This window comes from Bidens hawaiensis, unplaced genomic scaffold, assembly GCF_021521415.1.
Source record: "Bidens hawaiensis isolate Kalapana, Puna unplaced genomic scaffold, B.hawaiensis_p1.1 tig00008680_1, whole genome shotgun sequence".
Lineage (NCBI taxonomy): Eukaryota > Viridiplantae > Streptophyta > Magnoliopsida > Asterales > Asteraceae > Bidens > Bidens hawaiensis.
In genome coordinates this window covers 5127-31026 of record NW_027504979.1, presented here as the reverse complement: position 1 = coordinate 31026, position 25900 = coordinate 5127, and the positions used below count along the sequence as shown (strand labels likewise).

Below are 25900 nucleotides of genomic sequence, written 5' to 3'. Positions count from 1 at the left end.
CGTTTCAGGTTAACTCGAAAAACCCCCAGTTAGCCCTTCCCAAGGCAAACGTTTAAGGCTCGAATTGACGAGCACTCATGGAAGAAAGAAAAGAGGAACTAGGCTACCGGTCAAAGAGTCCTAATCCCATTCGTTTCATTTGCTTTTGCATATGCGTTGGGTGGGGTCAAAAGCAGGAGTCCAAAAGGCCCACTGACTGACTTCATTCACTCAACTCAACTCAGTAGTGCCTATAAAAGTATAACCAAACCCTCTACTTTCAATTACAACACCATGGCCTGGCCCTGGGGTAGCTTATTAGCAGCTGCTCTGATCATCGTCGCATTAGCCACCGTGGTCACTGCTAATTCCGATGTAGACGCACTTTCCGCCCTTCGCCGGAGCTTGAAGGATCCCGACAACGTCCTTCAGAGCTGGGATCCCAATCTTGTTAACCCCTGCACCTGGTTTCACGTTACTTGTGATCAAGACAACCGAGTTACTCGCCTGTAAGCCCTAATTTACCTCAGTTTTATATTTTACCCATAATCAAATATATATGATTTAGGATTAACGATGGCAATCAAACACAAACCCAACCCATTGTCATCCCTAATTTGAACTCTACTTAGTCATTATTACGGAGTTTAATTTATAGTGTTATTATTATTGGTAATTTTTTGCAGGGATCTTGGATGCTTGAAATTGTCTGGTTCTCTTGTGCCTGAACTAGGAAAGATGGAAAGCCTACAGTATCTGTAACTTATTTCTTTTCTTCATTTTAATCAACACTCATGATCTATGGCTTATCTTACTAGTTTAATTAATGCAGGGAGCTATATAGAAATCACATTCAAGGTCCGATTCCTCAAGAGATCGGTAACTTGAAGAGCCTCATAAGTTTGGATCTTTACAACAATAATATTACTGGAAAGATTCCGTCTACACTCGGGAACTTGAAGTCTATAGTGTTCTTGTGCGTTTGGTTATATGTTTATATACAACAATATCTATAGCATTAGTTATTATTAATGTCTTGTCTACAATTGGCAGGCGTCTTAATGATAATCACCTAACTGGAAGAATCCCAAGGGAGCTCACTGGTATTTCAAGCTTGAAAGTGTTGTATGTGCTCGTTCTTTATTAATTTGTAATCTTGTATTTTAGAACATGTGATTAAGCAGTGTTAATAAAGTGGTTTGCATGTTTTGTGCAGTGATGTTTCAAACAATGATCTCTGTGGCCCGATTCCGACCACTGGCCCGTTTGAGCATATCCCTTTGAACAGGTAAGGCTTTCCTATCTCGACAATTTTTGAATATTTGATAGTTTGTGTTGGACTGTTGGTTATGTTTTTAGCTTATTGAATGGTGGTTTGTAATTTGCAGCTTTGAGAACAATCCTCGTTTGGAAGGGCCTGAGTTGATGGGGCTGGCAAGTTATGATACAAACTGTTTGTAAAAGTGTTGTTTCTAGTTGCTTTGTATGTAAAGTTTGCTGCTTTTATAAATCCGTGTTTAAGGTGTCTTAACATATAACGTCTGGGGATAGTTCATGATATCATCTGTAATATCAATATGTTGCTTTGGGTGCATGCTGTCTTGAACAGTGACATGTTTGGTAGTAACCAATCGAAGTTATCAGGGGTGCTTACAGCCGGCTTCAACTAAAAATCTAGGCCTAAGTGATAACAATAGTTTTCAAAAACAGTAAACCAAACCGGTCGGACTCAAACGGTTCAGGTTGACAGCTTAGGTTTATTTATGTTAACTTTTAAAATATGATAAAGATTATACATATGCATTTAAAAGTGAATATTCATCATGAAGGTAAATGCCCAGTTCAATTTGCATGGCAAGTTATAAGTTCCAAACTGTGTACTGAAGAAGTGTTATACTTTTTAAAATTACGAATCAAACTGCAGAAGTTTCAACACTTGGAGCTTATAAGTTAAACGCATGTATTGATTGGATTTGAATTGGAAAGACTTAAGAATTCACATCAGTTAATTTTATTTAAAAAAGAATAAAAATAATATAGCTCATACAATTTTATATAGAATGGAAAAATGTGACTGTACATCACTTTTGTTTATGAAGGCAACAGATAGCAAGCTACAGTCAAACCCACAATCCAACATCACACCTTGCCCTTCTAAGTTCCACCATCTTGTTAATAATAATCGTATATTTAACGTACATGAAAGAAACAAGACGATGAGTCTATCGCGTATATTCAAGAACTATATCTATTATTTACACAAAAAAAAACTAGAAATAAAGAACCAAAAAAAACTTCTTGATAGAACACCTTCCAAGTTGAACCATTTAAGAACCATATAGTTCAGCTCACTGACCTTACAATAAATAATACATAGAACACCTTCCAAGTTGAACTTGAACATAAAGTTATGGCACCAAGTGCTCATCTTAAAAGTCAGCACCTTAAGATGGTTAAAGGTGAGGTAAATTAAGTTAACGCGGCTAGCCACATATTAACAAAACAACAAAAAAGGAATTAATTTCCAAAATTAAACATTTTGATTGCTAATTACCAGGTTTCCAACAAGAAATCGCATAAATAATCCGTCCTTTCCACCCCTGCAAAAGCCAATGGTTATCTTCATCAATCAAGAAATCTTTATGATACAAGCTGACTTTCTCAGCAGCCCGTTTGACAAGAAACCGCGAGAACGGAATTGGAACCAACCCGACCCTCAAATTACGAACATGCCACTGCTTGTACGTCTCGGGCCTCTCAATCCTCTCCCACCCCTCACACGCTATCACATTCAAAGCTTCTCTTCCAAACACCTCTGTTTCAAGCAGCATCCTTTCGGGTCGGTCACGGGCCACATTGGTTTCAAGCATATCAAACAAAGCTGAGAAATGAAAAAGAGCCTCACGAAAACGGGTCAAGAAAAACGGAGCATTATATGACCCGTTTATAATCCCATGGATAAAGATATCCGGATTAATATTCTTAATAAAGTTTAAAACAATATTTCTCGCACTATCAACCACCACGGTTTCATCAAGCAAGTTTTTTGCCCGATACATACAATTAACCACCAAAAACTCACCTTCATCAAGCATTAAATCCTCAACCGTCACATTTTCCCATCTTTTAGCAATCGAATGATATTCAAATGGAACTTTGAACAGTTCAGCATACGCCTCTAATCGCCGGCCCGTTTCATCAATTCTTTGGGCCAGTCTAAACCCGGGCTGAGGAAACTCAATTCCAGTAATCCGAACCCGTGGTGGCCCACCTTTTCTCGATGAAATCCGTTGAATAAAAGTGGGCCATTGAAATCCGTATAAGATACCAAAATCTATAATATGTACCTTCGTTGCATTCTCAGCTTTATCCATTATCGTCCTGTTGGAAGCAAAATTTGAAATCTTTCTAAACGGAGATGATGCCATGTATAAATGGTAAGCTTTTATATAGTCAGCAGCACATGTTTTCTTGCTGACTAATGCTTTGTGGATTTGACTACCCGTGCCAGCTACGCGGGCTTCGAGCCCGGTAGCAAAACAGTGGGCTAACCTCTGAGTTCCGTCACCAAAAGGAGACGAGTGTTGTCTTATTTGTTTTAAAAGTTCATCTACTTTTCTTCTATCATCGGATGCAACCGATTGTGCACATGTAACTAAAAGGGTTCTTAAATCTATAACCTCTTTTTTCCTGTTTTGTTTCTTACCGCGTATTTTGCTTCTACTTTTACCTTTACCTTTTCCTTTATTTAAACTTACATCTTCTACATCTATTAACGAGTCTTTAACTTTTTCTTCACATAACGTGTCACGAAACAAGTCTAAAGCAACCTTACCTTCTCCCAAACTAGAGAGAAAGATCAAGTCCATTTCATCTGACCTCAAAGTCAAATCTGGAAAAACCGCAGCCTGCTTAATGTTTCTTTCTTGTTTTTCTAACTCAGTTACATCATCCGCGTGACTTTTTCTCGTCTTTGACCCTGTTAACGAGAGTCGGTTTTCTTCTCGTTTCTGATCTTGACCTACATTTGAAGAACTCAACAACTGGTTGACACTCGGAAGAAACTTATTAGCTTCTTCAAAACCCTTTCTAAACTGCCACATCATCTGATTCTCATTACAAAGATCATACGTGTCAGCAGTGCTTGCAGGTGAATCCAACCCTCCATTGATCGAAGATCCAAACGACGCATAAGACACATTCTGACCTCCAACATTCTTAACATAAAGACTGTTTCCCGATTGGTCAACAGAAGTCAAACCACTGTCCGACGAACTCGGTGGCGGCCACGGGGGCGGTGACGGGGGGTACTTCTTCCCAAGAACTTCATAAAATGGTCTTTCCGCAGCTTGAAGATCTAAAGACTCTTGCAGCATACAAGATCTATCCTCCATATCTTCTTCCATAAGCACCTGACTAATAAACCCCAAAATCGCATCCGACAAGTCACAGTCTTCATGAAGCTCATCTTCAAGATTCGCAGTCACGTCAGCCAGCGGAGGATCATTCAACGGCGGAAACTGTAAACCCCTAAAGTTTGTATTTTGATACATACTACCATCATTAACTAGATCATAAGTCAAAAACCTATTCCCATATATTTGACCATTGTGACCATTGTTTATAATATTCCTATTATTATTAATATTAATATTATTATCTTGAAACTCAGGCAAAGCTCCATAATTTCCATTTCCAAATTGAAACCCATTTTCATTTCCATTAACAGAAGTATAAATTGTACCAAATCTAGGATCCATCTGATTCTTGATTTTCAAAACCCTAAGTTTCAATAAATCCTATATTAGGGGTTTAGCAAAATAATAATAAGAATAAGTTAAAGATAAAGATGGAAAGAGTTTCAGCAAAATCGGATGTACCTTATGAATTGATAACACAAGTGTGGAGGTAAAATGAAAGCTCAAAAGAATCTAAAAATGGTACCTTTATAAAGCAGACCGCAGAACTACTTTTTCATATAATGTTATTATTTGATAATAAGAAAAGTAATCAAAGTAGGCAGTTTATTTAATCAAAAAACTAAAGTTGTAGATAGTTGATTTCACATGTTACCTTAAACACATTTTCTTGGGCCGCGTCCTCAGATTTACTTATATAATTATTAATTTATTTTCGGGTTTGGGATTTGTATGGTATTAGGTTATACCCGTTTGAATTCTTCGAAAGTAAAGTGATCACGTACATTGTTTGCTTGTATCATCATCATCGTACTTAATATATTCCACAAATAGCAAAACTATGGTAGGGTCTGAGGATGGTAAGATGTTTATAGTCTTACCTCTACCCGTATGAATAGACATTGTTTGCTTGTATAAAAATACAATATATTTAATATCGTTTTATTATTTAAAAAACCTTGATAAATGGTATTTTAGAGTTGTTAAATTTTGAAATTAAAAACATTAATTTCTTTATGATCGTATATAACTGAAGCTGGTATTAAGCCGGGTTTTTGTTGAGTTTAGGATTGAGTTTCGGGTCATGAAAATCTGGAGGGGTAACTTTTAACCACATAAGTTTATAATCATGGATCCGATCATCCTCATGAATCAGGCGAACAATGAGTAATCATGTACCTGACTAGAGGTGTACAAAAAAACCGGTTTCACCCAAACCAGTTTCCAAACCGCCAGTTTCAGGACCGGTTCCCTTTAAGATTTACCAAACCGGTTTAAGAAAAACCGATTAAAGCCAGTTAAACTGGTTTATAAGCCGGACCGAACCGACATGACTACGCCGGCCTATCTTGCATGTAAACCAGTTTATAAACCGAACCGGTTTGAGTCAAACCGGTTTTGACCCGCCGTTAACCAAATTGGTTCGGTTTAGATTTAAAACCGGTTTTGTATATCTCTATATCTGACTGGTATTGACTATTGAGTGATCAAGTACGTGAATGGTATGGGGTAAATATTTTACAATGAGATACAGGAAAGCATGTGCATTTGGGCCTAATGAGTAGTTATATATTGTATGAAAATAGATAATATGTCCAACAAATAGAAGCTTTTCTTTTGATTAAGTGAAAGCATTCAAGTGGCAACTTCCAAGCAAGTATTATTGATACTTTTCACTTAAACATTGAGTTTACACTTTTTATAATATTGTTAATGTTGATGAAACTTTAAATGGAAAACAATGTTGATTATAAAGATAAAAGCTGTAACATCTTTACAGGGACAGAGAACTGGTTTATGATGTGATATGTGTGAAATGCAGGAAATATCATATGTTAGGTAATTAATAATTAGGCATGTATATAATGATATTAGAACCCTCATTTATCTAGTAAGACTAAACACTCTGCATTTGATTGTGTATTGCTGTAATCATATAACTAAAGGATCTTTCTCCTCTAAAGCAAGCTCACATGAAGTAACCACACTCTTTAAAATTCTAATTCTAAGAATGAATAATAATCATTTGTCTTTTTTATAACAAACCAGCTGGCATCTTCATGATGTGAAACTATTTAATTATTTGGATGAGAGTGATCAAATGGATATTATTATTGGAAGAGAGTGATCAAATGGATGTCATGTGTTATTTATAAAAATGGTAATCAAGAGATCAAGGGTGGGAGATAAGAGAAGAATAAGAAGAATTACATAGGAGGAAATAAGCTCGCAAACAATCACTAATTCGTTCAGTTCCTACTTCCTAGCATCGTTTAAGTAATCGATTATTCCAACTTACATTGGCAACCCTCATACTATGCTACAATAACAAACCCCTTCTAATTATTTGACATGTAACATTATGTGGTAGAATTGGAGCGTTTATGTGTGTGTGTAACGAAACTTAGGAGCTAGTGTATGAAAAGAGTGGACTTCAACAGAATCAAAATTTTAATATTTAGGCTTCATCTTATTTGGTTGTTTTCACATAGGTACATTGAAATACTTAATTTTCTAAACTTAGAAAACATGTTTAGTTAAAGGAAACTTATCTTTATTGAATTTAACTAGGTTAGAGTCCGTGTTCCACACGGGTGAAAAATATAATAAAAATAAAAAATTATATGTAATATTTAAATTCAGTTATTTCATATATTAATTTTTATTTATAACGTTTTTAATAAGTTTTTGATATATTATGTACTATAATTTTAAGTTGAAAACAAAACATTGATGCTAGATTTATTTTAAAAATAAAATATTCATAACAATATTGCTATATTAAATATTGGGTGTATAAAGATGATAACAAAATGTTGTCACGTATTTACAAACTAAATTTACAAAGACTAAGGTTTGGTTGTAAAAGAAAATAAATAAAAATATATTATATTTTAAAATGAAAAGAGAAATGATGAATAATTTTAAATGGTTGTGTTAAACAGATATGAGAAGACAATATGATATTGTGAATTATGAAAATGCTAACAATTAAGTATAATTTTAGTTTTATACTTGAAGAAAAATTACATTTATATATGTTAAGTCAAAAATTTTAACACATTTACCACTTTAGTAAGGTAGGTAAACACATTTGGTTTGAAACATGAGGTCTTGAGTTTGAAACCTGTATCACACAATAATATTTTTCAAAATTTTATAAAGTTTTACGGATCATGAGCTATAATAGGAAATGGGAGTGTTTAGTCAAATGACATGTGAACAACTTGTTTTGATTTAATAGTATTGTTAGATTTTCTATTGTATATTGTAAAGTGAAAGGACATAGGTTTTGGCTTTGTACTACTAGTTGTCATAAAATAAAATAAAAAGTAATAATAATAATAAAAGGGGGGGGGGGGGGTGTTCGGGACCATAACTTAAAAGCGTAGCATAAAAATTTGCTATGTTTTATGTATCGAGAATTATAATTTTACAATAATGAAAAGAAATCCCCACTTGTAATTAAATGGTTGGTGTGAATCAAAATTTTGCTATGCACTATTATGTAGCACTTTAATTTTAATGTATTCTATTATTTAAATAACAAGAATTTGAGAAAATAATTTTCGGATAAAAATAAAAGTAAAAAATAGATTATGTTGAAATTAAATGATGTTTGAAATGAGATGCACAAGAGAATGAATGTTTTTGAAAGATAGATTAAAATCTGATATAGAGCTAAGGTGGCTTGGTTTGTTTGGGTTTTTCAGTGGAGACTCAAGTTTTAATCCTACTTGTGTTATATTTGGGTGGATATTGGCAACGAAGTATTTGAGCAAGGCCTTGTGCAAAGGTTGTCAGTTCGAATCCTGAGCCCATCTAGGTATGGTGGCACAACGGCTGCCAGGTGGCAGTCGGCGGTATGGTTTCCCGGGGGAACACCCAAGCAAAACTCTAAAGCCAACGTGGGCCCGATTAAGACAACATAGTCTGGCCAGAGTGAGGCATCGGGGCTTTCAAATTCGAAGAGTGCGGTAACCTAAATATAAGAAAGTCGACGTTCTAAAAAAAAAAGCTAAGGTGGCTTGTTTTTGAGAGTTTAAAATAAAAGTAAGGAATAGATAATATTGAAATTGAATGACCTTTGAAAGAGGATGCACTACAGAGAAAATGAATGCTTTTGAAAAATGGATGAAAATCTAATGTAGGAGTTGAAGTGGTGTGTTTGTGGGAGTTTAAAATAAACGTAAAAACTAAATGATGTTTGAAAAAAGATGCATCGGAGAAAAAATAAATTTTATGAAAGATGGATTAAAATCTGATGTAAGTGGTGACACGACGTTCTTGCAAGAGTTTAAAAGGGATGCATTGAAGATTATATAAATAATTGCTCACAAATCAAACCGATAAATAGTTTCACAATTTTTAAATAAACCATAAACGCTCTTTAAAAGTGCTCGGATTTGGGTTCCTGCCAAGCACTACAAGTGCTAATGATATGGTTTCATACCTACCAGACAAAGAACGAAGTGACATCCCACCAACAAGGCAACAAAGTGATTATTGAATAAGCAAAATAGCTTTGCGATCCGTCATACTTTTATAAGATGAAGCATTCTCTGTTTTGTAAATGTGAAAACCAATGAACCATCATAAAAAAAGAGCAAGAATCAAATGGGATAAAGGCACCAAGAAAATAGATATGGGAACACATGTCCATAATAACAAACAAACTTAACCAGTAAAATTCCACCTATAGCAATGCTATTGGTAGGGTCTTGAAGCGTACGATAAGGGCAAACCTTAAAATAGAGAGGTTACTCCCTATAAGCCCTCGTCTCCGGAGGCCTTTCAATGAGACGCACAATCAGGTTACATAAAATGACAACAAGCCTCAAAACAATCAAACACTAGTACTAAAATGATAATAGTAAAATATCAGTGATGTATAAAGTTGATACAAATATAATAGGTTTATTGGATTTTAATAATCCCTATTGACTGGTATTGGCGGATAATAATCCCTATTCATTTTATTACCATTGGCGGTCCCAAATTTTAAAAATTTGGCCCCTAATGGTCCCCCGTTAAAAATGACTTAACGGCGTTATACTTTTTTCCGAATTTCAATCTAATGTTTTAGGGCTTTTGATCGGAAGAATGATACGATCCAATTGATGTAAAACTTAGCTCGAAACGGTGATCCATATGACTTGATTTTTGTTAATTGTAACTTCAAACACCCGAATTGAAGCATTGTTTCATCATTTTGGAGCACCGTTTCGAACGAAGTTTTACATCAATCAAATCGTATCCTCATTCCGATCAAAAATCCTAAAAAATTAGTTTGAAATTCAGAAAAAAGTATAACGCCGTTAAGCATTTTTAATAGGGGACCATTGGGGGCCAACTTTTTAAAATTTGAGACCGCCAGTGATGATAAAATAAATAGTGATTATTATCGACCAATACCAGTCAATAAGGATTATTAAAATCCAATAAACCAATATAATATCAACAAATAAAGAAGCAAAGGGACAAAAAAAACAAAGTACCAACATCGTCAAAAGTACTTTTGTACTCCCCACCAATTTATACGTCAAGATACACCAACCAAGACTAAGGCTAAAGCAAATGGAACAAAATAAAAGTAGAGTAACCGTCCATGACATATAAAACAAGTTCTATACACCCTAACAATCCATGACCTAAATCGGCGCCTCCAAGAAATCATATCCCCGATCATATCCTTAGAGAGCTACAAGTCTAACAGATCATGTCCAAGCCTTTCATCCAATGCTGGTTTTGATCTGTCTCTACTTCTCTATCCCACGATTATGAAGGTTTTCACAGTTCTCACTAGAGCCGTCATATCCATAATAGCAAATACTTGTAAAAACGAAAATTTAGACCACCCGTAATGTAGGTGGACCACATTCTCTCTCCTCGTTTATCATATTCTTCTCCTAAACATGCTTGCTCAGACAGATTTTTCACTCCCTCTATTCTCCTCACATTCTCTCCATCCGTTCTCTCTCTTCCACTTCAATCCAAGGCCTTCACTGACGATAACATCTGTAAGCTTGGCTAACATGTGGTAATTATACTTTTAGTGTACATAATTGTATTGTTTATTTAAATATATAAGGTGAATAACTAAGCACACTTGAAACTTGGTTAACTCATATAGAAGTATACAACTATACATAAGGGTGTACAGAAAGATTTTTGGTCATCTATAGTTTGAATGGTTATGGAATTATTATGTTGGGAATCTAAGTGTAACATGATTCGTTTGGTCGGATTTAATATATATTTTATTAAAAAGTACATTTTAATTTAAACAAAAACATATATCACTAACCAAATTACATATAAAGTATTACATGTTGATTCTCACACGTTAAAGTACTCCGATATATATTCCTTTTAACATCTTAAAAGTTTTTTTAAATTAATTTTCTATAACCATGAAAAATGATTAAAGAATATGGTTGTAAGATGATAATCTCATTTATTTCTTTATTTTTTTCTGTTGAGCTCAAATCGTCATCAAATTCAACTAGTCTAGAAAGATATTATTGATAGTCATAGGTTAGAAAGATATATTGATAGTCATAGGTTTTTTGTTTGTTTTTTTTATTTTTCTCGCTGTCGTAAATGGTGTATTTTATAAACCCACGATGCATGAAGTTTAAAACAATTATCTCAAAAATAAAATGGTTATTTACAATATTAAACAAAAGAATTAAACAAAAGAATTAAGCACCATGCAAATGCTTTCCTTTTATCGTTGAGTGATGGGAGAAAAACCGATGTTACGTTAACGAGGAGGAGAGCAAGTTGTAGAATGGGAGTGTGGGAAAGATATGTGGTGGAGTATATAATATCAACCATTTCCTGACTCATGGTGTATTACGATAGGCTGATAATGTTCAAAACTCATGGCATGTGTTCGATCACTAACAAGTCACTGACCTAACCAATCATCTTCATTTCATTCTTATGAGAACCCACCATAGGTAAGAAAACCCATACTCGACTTCATCGGGATACACTCGTCTTTCAATCCGGGAAAAACCCTCACCTAAGGCCAACGCCCGTGAACACTCGCCCGAAGGCAAGATAGTGCGGTTAGATAAAACTCGTTCAGTTCAAGGAACCAACTGTGAAAGCCACCTATTCGCATAGTCTCCCATCATCACCCTGGTGCCTCTGAAACTAAGTTCAAGGATTCAACTAATGAAAGCCATCTAATTGCATAGTCTTCCATCATAACCATGGTGCCTCTGAAAGTAAATGTTGTTGACAGGAATTGAACCCGAGTCACATGAAACATTAAGTCTCTTCCTTACCATTCCACCACTAGCTCATACTGGCCAACACTGATTTAAATGCTTAATATTTTTATTTGACGCGGATGTATATATCTATCTACTTATCCAGTTGTATGCCAATGAAAACAAAGTTATGTCACTTAAGTGATCCTAGCGTCAACCAAAGCTTAACTTTGAATTTTGTCGTAGTTTTAATAACCCCTTTTTACACGTAATAATGAAATAAGAAATTTATAGTTTTAAAACATTTACATATATTAAATTGCATGTATATACATATTTTCAAAATAAAAGTTATTTTCTTTCAAAGTTGTGTGATACAAATGGCCCCTAAAATTTAAAAGAAAGAAGAATTTCGTTTAATAAACTTTTTTGGAATTAATTTCTTCTAATAAACTTAAAGATCGCCATCCATAGATTAAGAATAACTAATTTAGTAATTTAGAAATATAAAATCTTCCATCTCACACATAAAAGTAAAAAAGTATACAAAATTACATACGTTTTCATCTAACATTAAGAGAAAAAAATGATAGACAAAACCCAAACTTAGCATATATGTTAAAAAGTTGTTTAAATTAAATTAGTGAGATTGAACCCGTTGTGACGATGACATGACGGAAATTCGCGCTATAACGGTTCAGTTCATTATGGCACCAAAAAACCCTAAATATAAAGTCGTAATATGCCTAAAATGACACTAATACATGTTTTATATTGATTGAAAACAATAAAAGTGAATACTGATAACAGCTTAAACCGATTATGTTCGATCAAAACTAGTTCGTCATAGTTACAGCACTTGCATAATGATCTATTTTAATGACCCACGTAAAAAAATTTGTGCATAACTAAAATTAAACATAAAGATAAAGTAGATGCATTGTAGACCAGTATAAAGACTTTAGTAATAACAAAATTACTTTTAACACCCTTTTGTATTCTTTTAACATGTTTAGACTCTTTAATATCTTATTCTTATATTCAGCAACCTTTTATGAAAAAGTATAAAGATACGCTAGGGTGTGTTTGGCAAAATTAGCTGGAAGCTAGTAGCTAGAAGCTGGAAGCTGGTAGTTGTTAGCTATAGCTTTTTAGATATATTTAGGTGTTTGGCAGAGTAGCTGGAGCTTTTTAGATATATTTAGGTATTTGGCAGAGTGGCTAGAGCTTTTAATAAAACTAATTGGGTGCCAGCGTGCGGCAGAGTGCGCGCGCATCCTGAGATCAACCGCATAATCAGTGTCGGTACGTGATTCACTTGATATTAGTGCATGCATAACCTGAATGCAGACGTGTACTTCTTGCAAAGGCAGTAAGCGTGTAATCGTAGCGAAAATCAAGAAACAAATCTAAAATATACAGTAATTTCAAATAGATAGTTTTTTAAGCCAACCTCTTTTGATTTGAAACCCTTTCCGACCCGACATCGTTTTTAATCTGAAACATGTTCTGACCTTGGCCCTTTCGACCCAAAACCGTACCGACACGAACCGAACTAAATTAACCCTTTTATATCGACTTGTTCCGACTCTAATTTGGTCTTACACATGACCCGAGCTCGTCTGACTCGACTTGTTGCCAATCATAACCGGTAAAGAAGTATATCAATATAATACTCAAATTAAAGAGAATAAAATGCTCTTTTTTATGATGTAATGTTTATAAAAAAAGATTAACGTGTGAAAAAGTTATGGACTTTTAAAGAGTCATGGGGGTAGTTAGTTTTGAATAAGGGTTAAATATGTAACTATTATATAAATTAACAAAAGTTGATGAAAGTTCAACTACCAAAATTGTAAATTTAATTGTAAAAGCTTGTACGCTAGTAGTAATAACGTTTAGAAAAAGAGATTTTTCTCCTAATACAAAAGCTTTAAGCCCATTGAACCAAACAAGGCTTTTTGTTAGGTACGAGCTTTTTCTTAAAAACTTGAAGCTTAAAGCCCCTAAAAGCTCCTTGCCAAACATACACCTAGTGTTTTTTATAAAATTAAATTAAATATATAAAACAACAAGCTTTCTTCTTAAAAAGAAAAAAGAAAGGCAATTTTCATCATTTGATTTACAATTTCATAAAAGAGAAAGTGAATACGGTACTGTTAGGCGTGTAACCTTATACGCAAAATGTCACACCCCGATCCAGGGCCTAGGAGTGTGACCATCAGTTGGTACCTGTTTTGTAATATATCAGAGTAGCGGGTTCATTTTAGCGGAAGTCTTTAAATAATAAAATATTAATTTACATTATTAAAACTACTCGGGAATTAAATACCCGAGTTTCAGTTTTACAAAACCGTGATATTAATAATACAAGGATTTGTAATATATAAAAACGAGCCATCTCGAGCGATCTTCTATGACTCCAATCCTTGTATATCATCTATTATCATCTAGTTACCTGCAAGGGTGGAAAAAAAACACGTCAGCTATATGCTGGTGAAACGTTGACTCGATAAAACATTTATAACAGTCGTTAAATACAAACATAGTTTTCTGTTTCACAATCTCAGCAGGAATGCCTGTCCATTCCCGGGATTTGTACCACTGCACTACACACACAATTCAAAGGTTCCCCGAGTACATAGCCCCTGTTCGGAGACAACCTTCCCCTAGGCTATGTAACCCCGTTGGAGAACCGGTTATGACTGACTTGGTTTTGTATGCCAATTGTCAGTTATGTTTGGATCCAGACACATGTGGGGGAATGGGGATTTCCTTGAGACGGTCCCCAAATAACCATTTTACGCCTTTGAAGACGGCTAGAGGTTTTGATTAAGGCTCGACGAAAATCTGGTTCTTCCAAATAACTTATAAAACCCGAATCTCTATTAAATTTTTTAAAAAGATTAAAATTCTTGAAATTAGACTTCTTAAAACTTCGTGTGGAACGAGTTAAAAATGCTATATGTTTAAATTTTCTTGTTCAATGCTGGTGATCCAGCCCTTGCATTATGCCTTGTTCTTTTCGTCGTTTTATAAAATATTGTTCCAACTCGTCTGAGTTGCTTTTTATTATCTATTTTGTATTATAAAGATTTTAGAGATTATATCTCATGCAAACATTTATCAGACTCTTTGTAATAAACAACATGTCTATTACAAGAGTAAAATCAGTTCAGACATTAAAAGGTTAACGTGTTCACCTTATATTATCAGTCAGAAATATCAACCTCCTTGGCTTCAGTATGCTATTAACCTATATATCATAATAAGTTTGCATAAGTACCTAGTTGGTATTATTCAGCAGACTTTAAGTCTGTTTCAGTTTCAGCAGACTCGGGGTCTGATCAGCAGACTTGAAGTCTGATTCAGTTCAGCAGACTCGAGGTCTGATCAGCAGACTCTTAGGTCTGATCTAACCTTAGTATAGTTATAGTAGTTTATGAAAATACTTTGGATTTACATATGACGTTTGGAATAGCACGCTTTGGCCTAATAAAGGATATCACGTTGGCAAACTTCTCCAGGTAAGCAAACGAGTCCCGCGGTTGATTGGGATTTGTACGAATTGCTTTCCTTAGGCAAGAAGAGTCTATTAATGATACCCCCTTCCAGTTACTACATGCCCGTCAAAATAATAGTTTTGATAACATTACTTCACGTGGAAGCAACGTCTTTGCTTTATAAAACATTACTTGGAAAATAATTACAGTTTAACGACTATATCCTTAACTAAGCTATATCTTATGTATTTAAAGTAACTAGTAAAGTAACACAACCTTAATCCTACCTTAATCGGCTCGACGGGACTTAAGAACTTAAGAAATCAGCAGCACTTCGACTTGCACTTCGTTTTCAAGATTAACAGCTCGTTCGGCAGCGTAACAACACCTCGTTTCTTCACGAAAACAGCCCTCGGCACACCAGAACACCCTTGGCACGATTCCCTAGGTTAAGTGTGTGAAATGAGTGTGAAAATGGGATGAATGGGCTGAGTTCGTGGCTGCCCTATTTATACCCGTTTTTATGCATCTTCGCGATACGCGAAGATGTCTGCCTGAACCAGTTCGCGATACGCGAAGTTGCTAAAGTCAGCACCGCAATTCTGCATGTCAATCCCGTGTTGCTGCGTGTCACCACGTCACTGGATAACGTTGAAGTGTGTGCCAGCAGTTTCGCGATACGCGAAGATGCTCTTCTTTGTATCTTCACGATACGCGAAGATGTAGAATTTTATTTCTAGTCTTCTAGTTCCAGTTTTGACAATTTTGGCCCCTTACCTTCTAAACTTTACATTTTTGGTTCAAAATAAGATGGTGTATTTTCACGGTGTTACATAAAACCAATCAAAACTACGTAGTTTTGATTAAAATCCCTCATTTATTTCAAAATCCCTTCCATGTTTATGATAATTCCTTTCTTGCATATAACAACTATCTTAAAACAAAACAAACACCGTTTCTTTTTCATTGAAAATATGACAAATTGTCAACTCTTTGATCAAATTGTTTGTGGAGATTTCCATCCGAAAAATCTAAAGCCTCAAGTTTCTAGAGAGGTAAATAATTAGTTACTATGGTTTTATAAAGATAAAAAAAATACAGGTTTTTCAAAAGAAAAAAATTGTGTTAATTTGTATTGGATAAATTCGTTTTACCTTATATATTATTTAACTATTATATATAAGTTTTGAGATTAATACATAACATCCAAAAGGAAAATATAATTCCAAGAAATCAAGCCACCTTATGCACGTTTTGAAGGAGTCATCAATTTTAAAGAGAAATCGAAAATCAATTATATTTTTTTGGTGGAATTTATTAAAAAGTTACAGCTAAATAATAAACTGAGCTTAAAAAAATGTTTTTCATAATCAAGATTAGTAAATTAAGATTTTAATAAAAATGGAAAGGAATTTAAATAAATGAGGGGTTTTTAATCAAAACCACGTAGTTTTGATTGGTTTTTCGTATAATATTACACGCCTAACAACACCGTATTCACTTTTTTCTTTCTTAAAATCCGATTAGTTTTTATTTTTTTATAATAATTAAACAACATCCGAAGGCTTCTTCACGTTTCCAATTTCTGCCCACTAGGCATCACAATTTCCCTCCCCCAATTCTTGGTACGATTCTTGAAAAATAAAAAGCTCACAACTTTGTAACACTAATAAGAATTATTATGAATCCACCGACGCTTTTTTTTGGATAACCACTTTTTCAAAGATGAATCCACCGACGCTTTTTGATGACCATTTCTTTCAAAGCAATAATACATGTTTGTCTCCTTAAATAGTACCTTTGAACAGTAGTTTTTGTATTATAAATAGAATGATTTGAACGAAGGTTTATATCCAGTAAAATTCTCATATTCTCATATTTCCTTGTTTCTTGAAGTTCATATATTATAAGCTTGTTAAAGTTTGGGCTAGTATTATAACACGTTATCAGCACGAGCCGCTTGTATCCTAACCAAGAAAGGTAATAGACATAAAGGTATCTACATAAGCATCATAAACACTTCTTTAATTATGTACATTAGATATATATCTATGTATATACATATACTAACTAATATACTGAGTAATAGCAATAATGTGTATAAACATTGTTATTAAAATTTGATAACTGTTTTAGAAGTTAGATTTATTTACACTAACAATTCTATTCTTATTATTGTGCATACTAATTATATATATTTTATAAAATAAACTGTATTTAATATCTTATTTATTATCTTACTTTAAAATAATTAATATTATATATTATATATATACACACACACACAAACGGTAATATTACCGTTATAAACGGTAATATAACCGTTATAAACGGGTTATAAACCTCCACTATAAATAACCAATCATTAACCCCATTTCATTTACAACAAACATTCTTCTTATTAAATTTATCCAAGATAAAATTCTCAAAATGATTCACCCGGTTTTGATGTTGGTCACTATAATGCTTATACTACTTCTCATTCTAATTTTTAATCTCCCATCTGAAGATTTCGGCATTTTCTTTTTCTTTTATATGTTTATAGCTCTACCAATGTATTGTATCTCATTGTTGATTGATATATATGGATTCTAATATTTATCTTATTATTTGCTCTATTATGTTTAGCAACAAAATGTCAAATATAGCAAAACTCGAATTCCCAGCACTCAACATTTCTGGAGAAAATTATATGTCTTGGACAGCAAATGTCAAAAGACGTTTAAAATCTATGGATGTGCTAGACGCAATCCAAGAATACAATGATTGCTCTGACCAGGATAAAGCAAGAGCTGATGTTTTCATCCATAAACATATTGATGAATTGCTACAGCATGAGTATTTTAATTATGATAACCCATATATGATATGGGAAGATTTGAAAAGCAGATTCGGTCATCTAAAGGAAGTTTTACTTCCTACTTCTAGAGATGAATGGAACAGTCTTAGGTTCCAAGATTTTAAGAGGGTAAATGATTACACCTCTGCTTTATACCGAATTTGTTCAAAGCTAGAATTTTGTGGGTATCCCGTAACAGAGGAAGAAAAGTTAGAGAAAACTTTCTCCACGTTTCATGCATCAAATATAAACTTGCAAACACATTATCGTTTGCAGAATTTTAAGAGATACTCTGATCTAAATGCATTACTCCTTGTAGCCGAGAAAAATAATGAATTATTGATGAAAAATCATCAATCTCGTCCCACGGGTTCATTAGCAATACCAGAAGCACATGTTGCTCACAAAAGTTCTCATAAAAATTCTGATCATAAATGGGAACAAAGTCGAGGACGAGGCCGTGGACGTGGAAGTGGTCATTTTGACAAAAGGCATTTTAATGATTGTAAGCATCCATTCAAATGGAACAATAACTCTTACGGTCGTGGTCGTGGCTGTGGTCGTGGTCGTAACCAGAGAGCCAATAATTATCATGTCCCACACAATACCAATTCCAACCACCAAAATAAATGGAATGAAGCTGGTAGGTCCGAAAACAATGGCACTTCATGTTTTAGATGTGGAAGTACAAACCACTGGGCAAAGGCTTGTCGCACAGCTCCACATCTGTGTGAACTGTACCAAGCCTCTCTAAAAGGAAAAGAGAAAGACGTGAACCATGTTGATAACTTTAATAATATCAATGCTGAGCTGAGCGTTGAAGACTTTGGGATGGAACTTTGATACAAAGTTGCTTGACTACTATAATTAGATGCAATTATTAAGTGTGTTCTCATTATCTTTAATTATGTAGTTTCTCTTCCATGTACTACTTGTGTTTCAATTAAAGTTCTTATTAAAATATCATATGTCTTCGTTATACACTTATTTTTTTCTCTTAATATTTTTCAAGATTTAAAATGAAAATCACCGGAGCACAAGATCAAACAAATGAAGAAGATATATGTATAGCGGATAGTGGAGCCACGCATACTATACTTAGATCTAAAAAATATTTTTATGAACTGAAACCAACAAAAGGGATCATCAATACAATATCATGTCCTACAAACTTGATAGAAGGAGTGGGAAAAGCTAATTTAGCATTACCAAATGGTACAAAGCTCAAAATAGAAAATGCTTTATTTTCCCCAAAATCAACAAGAAATTTGTTGAGTTTCAGAAACATATATCATAATGGATATGATACTCAGTCAAGGACTGTTAGTAATGAAAAATATTTGCATATCATAAGCAAAGATCAAATATTGGAAAAATTGCCAATGCTCCATTCTGGTTTGCATTATACATATATAAATGTGCCTCAAGAACATATGGCAGTCAAAGAAAATTGTTGCGATTCTGGTATCATAAACTTATGGCATGACAGATTAGGCCATCCAGGATCCACAATGATGAAAAGGATCATTGAAAATACACATGGGCATCCACTGAAAGGTCAAAAGATCCACAAAATAGATAAAATGCCTCAATGTACATCTTGTTCTCTTGGAAAATTAATTACAAGGCCTTCGCCATTAAAAGTCGATAAATAAACACCAATGTTTCTTGAAAGAATTCAAGGTGACATATGTGGACCAATTCATCCACCATGTGGACCATTTAGATACTTCATGGTCTTAATAGACGCATCTAGCAGATGGTCTAATATCTCTTTATTATCGACTCGTAATGTTGCTTTTGCAAAATTTCTTGCTCAAATTATCAAATTACGTGCACATTTTCCGGATTATACCATTAAAAGAGTAAGGCTTGATAATGCGGGAGAATTTACATCACATGCTTTTGATGATTATTGCATGTCTGTGGGGATTGTTGTAGAACACCCTGTTGCTCATGTACACACACAAAATGGCTTAGCCGAGTCGTTGATCAAACGCCTACAGCTAATAGCTAAACCATTAATAATGAGGACAAAACTCCCTGTTTCTATTTGGGGTCATGCAATTATGCATGCTGGATCATTAATCCGCGTAAGACCAAGTGCAAATCATAAATACTCTCCCACACAACTTGTTTCTGGAAATGAGCCAAATATCTCTCATCTTAGAATTTTTGGTTGTGCTGTGTATGTTCCTATTGCACCACCACAACGCACAAAAATGGGTCCCCAAAGAAGGTTGGGAATATATGTTGGATATGAAACATCTTCCATCATAAGATACCTTGAACCTTTAACAGGTGATGTATTTACAGCACGTTTTGCTTATTGTCATTTTAACGAGACAATGTTCCCAGCATTAGGGGGAGAAATGAAAAGGCAAGAAAGAGATATATCATGGTGTGTACCATCATTGTTACACCTAGACCCAAGATCAAAACAAAGTGAGACAGAGGTTCAAAAAATAATACATCTACAAGAAATTGCAAATCAGTTACCTGATGCATTTACTGATATAAACAGGGTCACTAAATCTCATATACCAGCTGCTAATGCTCCAGCTCGAGTTGAGATTCCAAGCAAGCAAAACCATAATAATGCACCTCATGAATCTCAAAAACGTTTAAAACGTGGAAGGCCAATCGGTTCAAAGGATAAAAATCCTCGAAAAAGAAAGGGTTCTGAGAAGGATACTGACCCTAAGGAAGGAATGATTGACAAAACCTTCCCTCAGGAAAGAATAAATGATATAACATTTCCTCAGGAAGAAATAAATGATTCTAATAAAGAATTGTCAATAAACTATGGTAAATCACATATAATGTGGGATCGAGATGAAATGGAAAATATTGATGATATATTTTCGTATTCTGTGGCAAGCGATATCATGGAAGAAAATGATGACCCTGAACCAAAATCTGTAGATGATTGTAAAAATCGACAAGATTGGAACAAATGGAAAGATGCTATGCAAGCTGAATTAAACTCACTAAACAATCGAAAGGTTTTTGGACCTATTGTCATTACACCAAAGTCAATGAAACCTGTAGGATATAAATGGGTTTTTGTGAGAAAACGAAATGAGAAAAATGAAGTTACAAGATATAAAGCAAGACTTGTAGCTCAAGGTTTTTCTCAGAGGCCAGGAATTGACTATGAAGAAACATATTCTCCTGTCATGGATGCTATTACGTTTAGATATTTAATCAGCTTAGCAGTCTCTAAAAATTTAGAGATGCGCCTTATGGATGTTGTCACAGCTTACTTGTATGGATCATTAGACAGTGACATCTATATGAAAATTCCCGAAGGATTTAAACTCCCTGATGCAATAAGCTCAAAGCCTAAGGAAATGTATTCCATCAAATTACAAAGATCCTTGTATGGACTGAAACAATCTGGAAGGATGTGGTACAATCGTTTGAGTGATTATTTGATAAGCAAAGGATACACAAATAATCTTATTTGTCCATGTGTCTTCATCAAGAAGACAACATCAGGATATGTGATCATAGCTGTGTATGTTGACGATCTAAATTTAATTGGGACACAAAAAGAAATTAATGAAGCAATTGCTCTTTTAAAGAAAGAATTCGAAATGAAAGATCTTGGAAAAACCAAATATTGTCTTGGTTTACAAATTGAGCATATGCATAATGGGATACTTGTGCATCAGTCAACTTATACTGAGAAACTCTTAAAACGTTTCAATATGGACAAAGCAAATCCTTTAAGCACACCGATGGTTGTTAGATCACTCAATGTTGACAATGATCCATTTCGTCCTTGCGAAGATAATGAAGAGATTCTTGGTCCCGAAGTACCATACCTCAGTGCAATTGGAGCACTTATGTATCTTACTAACTGTACAAGACCTGACATTTCTTTTGCAGTTAACTTATTAGCAAGATTCAGTTCATCCCCTACTAAAAGACATTGGAATGGCATTAAACATATTTTTCGGTATCTAAAAGGAACTGCTGATTTAGGTTTATTTTATCCTAACAATTCAAAAGAAGGGTTAGTTGGTTATGCAGATGCAGGTTATTTATCTGATCCCCATAAAGCAAAATCTCAAACTGGATACATATTTAAGAATGGAGGAACTGCGATTTCATGGCGTTCTCAGAAACAAACACTCATTGCAACATCTTCAAATCATGCTGAAGTCATTGCATTGCATGAAGCTTCAAGAGAATGTGTATGGTTAAGATCTATGTCACGACACATATTGATTTCTTGTGGACTAGAGAAAGATCGAATTCCAACTCCTATCTATGAAGATAATGCAGCTTGTGTCTCGCAAATGAAGGAAGGGTATATCAAAAGTGACAGAACAAAGCATATACCACCAAGATACTTTGAGTATACTCGAGACCTTATTAAAGACAATCAGGTTGAAATGAGATATGTCCAGTCCAGCAACAACTCAGCTGATCTTTTCATAAAAGCACTTCCCACAGCAACATTCAGGAAACATGTTCATGATATTGGCATGCGCCATGTACGAACAATGTAACGACCTGCAATTTGAGGGGGAGCTATATACTGCACTTTTTTTCCCTTAGCTAAAGTTTTTTTCCCATTGAGTTTTCCTTTAGCAAGGTTTTTAATGAGGCAGTACTTCAAGACCCCGAAGTTTTGAAAAGGTGTCATCCAAGGGGGAGTATTATGAATCCACCGACGCTTTTTTTTGGATAACCACTTTTTCAAAGATGAATCCACCGACGCTTTTTGATGACCATTTCTTTCAAAGCAATAATACATGTTTGTCTCCTTAAATAGTACCTTTGAACAGTAGTTTTTGTATTATAAATAGAATGATTTGAACGACGGTTTATATCCAGTAAAATTCTCATATTCTCATATTTCCTTTTTTCTTGAAGTTCATATATTATAAGCTTCTTAAAGTTTGGGCTAATATTATAACAAGAATAATATTATTAAATTATTCTTTTGGAGTACGAGAATCTCTAGTCTCTGTTTGGATTTAATGTCCCATTTTATATTTGTAAATCCAATCCTCACTCGTGTTCAAAATCTCTGATGATTTACTCAACCAATTGTTTGTCCTGATCCCACCAAGCTCATTCATTATACTGCATGGATCAACAACTCTATTCAATCGTCTTTCTGGGTTTTGTGTTTCCGGTGAGTTCTTCGTCAATTCGTCTTCATTACCTCCGATTCACGTATTATTAGGTTGAATCAAGAAACTGTAATCCCAATTTCGAATGCCTTACGTACGGATTGAATATTATTATTATTATAGGGTTTCGGAGTAACAACAGTTCTTGTCTCGGTATTAACGAAAGGGGTTATAAAAATTTGATCTTGATTTGGTTTTTAAGTTTTTAATTTAAGTGATTGATTGATTGATTGGGTAGTGGATAGTTGAAAATGGGATCGAACGGCCGGCATAAGTCCGGTGAATTGGCGAGGCAGGGATCGATTTATAACCTAACTTTAGATGAAGTTCATAACCAATTAGGGGATTTTGGGAAACCCTTGAGTAGTATGAATCTTGATGAGCTTTTGAAGAGTGCTTGTACTGCTGAAGACAATATGAATCTTGAGTACTCTCACGGTGGTCAGCCTGCTCGCCAACCGAGCCTTAGTTTGGATCAGGATCTGAGAAAGAAGACGGTCGATGAGGTGTGGCAAGATATTCAACAGGGTTGGGAAAAGAATGATGATGCTGTCGTCGGTAATGATAATAGTAATAATAATCGAGAGAGACAGGTTACGTTAGGTGAGATGACTTTGGAGGATTTCTTGGCGAAAGCCGGGATTGTTACAGGATCCGGGAAGAGTAATGTGGAGCAGAGTGTGCCGGGTCAACAGAATATGAACAGTCAACAGGCGCAGTGGATGCAGTATCAAGTTCCGCCAGTTCAGCAGCAGCAGCCTGTGTATGTTACAAGTCATCATCCGGGTCAACAATCATTGGCTATTGGGGCGGGTCCAATGATGGAGATGGGTTATCCAGAGGCCCAAATGGCAATGTCGCCTTCACAGTTGATGAGGAATTTATCAGATACGCAAACGTCTGGAAGGAAACGGGTTGCTTCGGGTGATGTGGTGGAGAAGACTGTGGAAAGGAGGCAGAAGAGAATGATTAAGAATAGAGAATCTGCTGCACGATCACGGGCAAGAAAACAGGTATGGTTTTAAAAAGTTTAAGTTTGATTTAAACTAGGTTATGTAAACAAGTCGTCAAAATGGTTGTTTTTGGTTAAATTAGGCTTACACACATGAACTGGAGAACAAGATTTCACGTTTGGAAGAGGAAAATGAAAGACTTAAGAAACAGAAGGTATGCTTGTTGTTGAACATCCTTTTTTCTTTATAAAGATTTACTTTTTATGAGATAAAGTTGTCTGAATTCACCTAAAGATTATTCAATAAATTTATTTCTAAGGCTGCAAAAGAAGATAGCGCATGCCCTATTCATTAAATTCTAGATACGATTGAAGAACATTTGCTTTGATTATCTTGGAAATATAGAACTCCCTTTTCATGGTTTAGGTTCAACAACCAATCTTGATGAGGCTAACAACACTAGAGCAAAGACGAAGTTATGTAAGAGAACATTTTAGATAGTTGTTAGTGAACATCTTTTACAGGTATTATAAATTTATTATTGCCTTTAGATAAGTGTAATTAGGAAAAATATCTATGTTTAAAGTGGTCTTATTATACATTAGAGATGTAATTGTAATCTCTCATAGATTATCAGATGATTTAATGAAATTGGTTACAAGTTTTATCATTTTTTTGTGAACCATCCTGCTTAGGTGAAATTACATTGCTTATACCTTATAAAATCTCAAGAAATCCTTGTCTGTTTCTTGCATTTCCAAATTACATTGGTTATTATACGTCGGAGAGTGACTTGTAATTCACCAAGTTTTGTTGAACATCATGGATTCATCTGCATTTTTGAGTTCAGGGGATCTATACTTTCTAGAAGTTTGGGCCGTCTTGTTATATTTAAGAAACTTCATGTTGTGTTTCATAGTTTCTGAATTTGTAGGGGCCGAAACATCTTTAAATATAAAAGTCATACAATATATGTATGAACCTTATAGGCTTATACAATGCACAGGATCTGACTTTAAATGCATCTTTTATGCTAAAGTATAACCTGTTTCGCTAAACTATTGTGGGCCCATGTGCAGGAGGCAGGGCAGGTATTGCCAAGCGCACCGCCACCCAAACCCAAGTACCAGCTCAGGCGAACAAGTTCAGCTCCTATCTAACAAGATTTCTGAAACCGTGTCAAGAAGTATGCTATGTAGAGGCGTTTTGTCTTGTTTTTATTTTTTCAGTTTTCTTTAGGGCCTTGTCTTTGTTAGTGTTTGTTTCTTAGTTTTGCTAGTGTACTGGGTCAATATCATGGGCAGTGTATGGACTCTCCTCGGTTGTTGTCTTGCATTCCCCATGATTATGATTGCTATAAGACACGAAACACGTTTTTCTTGTATGTATATTGTTAAGACAACTATGAATCTCTTTGATGCCAGTTCTGAGTTTCTTGCGCATTTAGTCTTTTCTTGATTGTGTTGTTGAGATTTACATGAACAATGTTGCATTGTGGCTTCTATTTTGCAATGAATTTTGTACATTTCTAACATGGTCCAAATTAGTAACGCCTCCAACCATTGATTATTGAACCAAAATTTTCAACTGATGTACTAATAGAAACTTGCTTTCTACATTCGAGTTGGTTAATCTATATGCGACAATTTGAAATGTCAAATTACAATCAAAGTGACAATGTTTAATGTGTTGGTGTCAATGGACCTCTCTAGTTCTGCTCACGTTCAGACCGGTTGTTGTGGACGTGAAAAGGGGCTTCAAAAAGTTGATGTGGCATGCCTTTAAAGTCTGACATACCGTATTGGGGCAGTAAGAGAGAGGCTTCAAGGCATTAC

General features: G+C 34.7%; 2 protein-coding genes and 1 pseudogene across 2 annotated transcripts; 2 read left to right on the top strand and 1 right to left on the bottom strand.

Moving 5' to 3' along the window:
- Positions 1 to 273: 273 nt before the first annotated feature.
- On the top strand, positions 274 to 1554 carry LOC143609653 (leucine-rich repeat protein 1-like). Its single transcript, XM_077084350.1, has 6 exons — positions 274 to 488; positions 666 to 737; positions 812 to 955; positions 1033 to 1104; positions 1196 to 1267; positions 1368 to 1554. The coding sequence occupies exons 1-6, from the start codon at positions 274 to 276 to the stop codon at positions 1438 to 1440; spliced, it is 648 nt and encodes a 215-aa protein (XP_076940465.1). The 3' UTR covers positions 1441 to 1554.
- An 872-nt stretch (positions 1555 to 2426) lies between these two features.
- LOC143609658 (scarecrow-like protein 9 pseudogene) lies at positions 2427 to 4739 on the bottom strand (annotated as a pseudogene).
- Positions 4740 to 23209: 18470 nt separating this feature from the next.
- Positions 23210 to 25394, top strand: LOC143609655 (ABSCISIC ACID-INSENSITIVE 5-like protein 2). Its single transcript, XM_077084352.1, has 3 exons — positions 23210 to 24125; positions 24208 to 24279; positions 25145 to 25394. The coding sequence occupies exons 1-3, from the start codon at positions 23364 to 23366 to the stop codon at positions 25223 to 25225; spliced, it is 915 nt and encodes a 304-aa protein (XP_076940467.1). The 5' UTR covers positions 23210 to 23363; the 3' UTR covers positions 25226 to 25394.
- Positions 25395 to 25900: the final 506 nt, after the last annotated feature.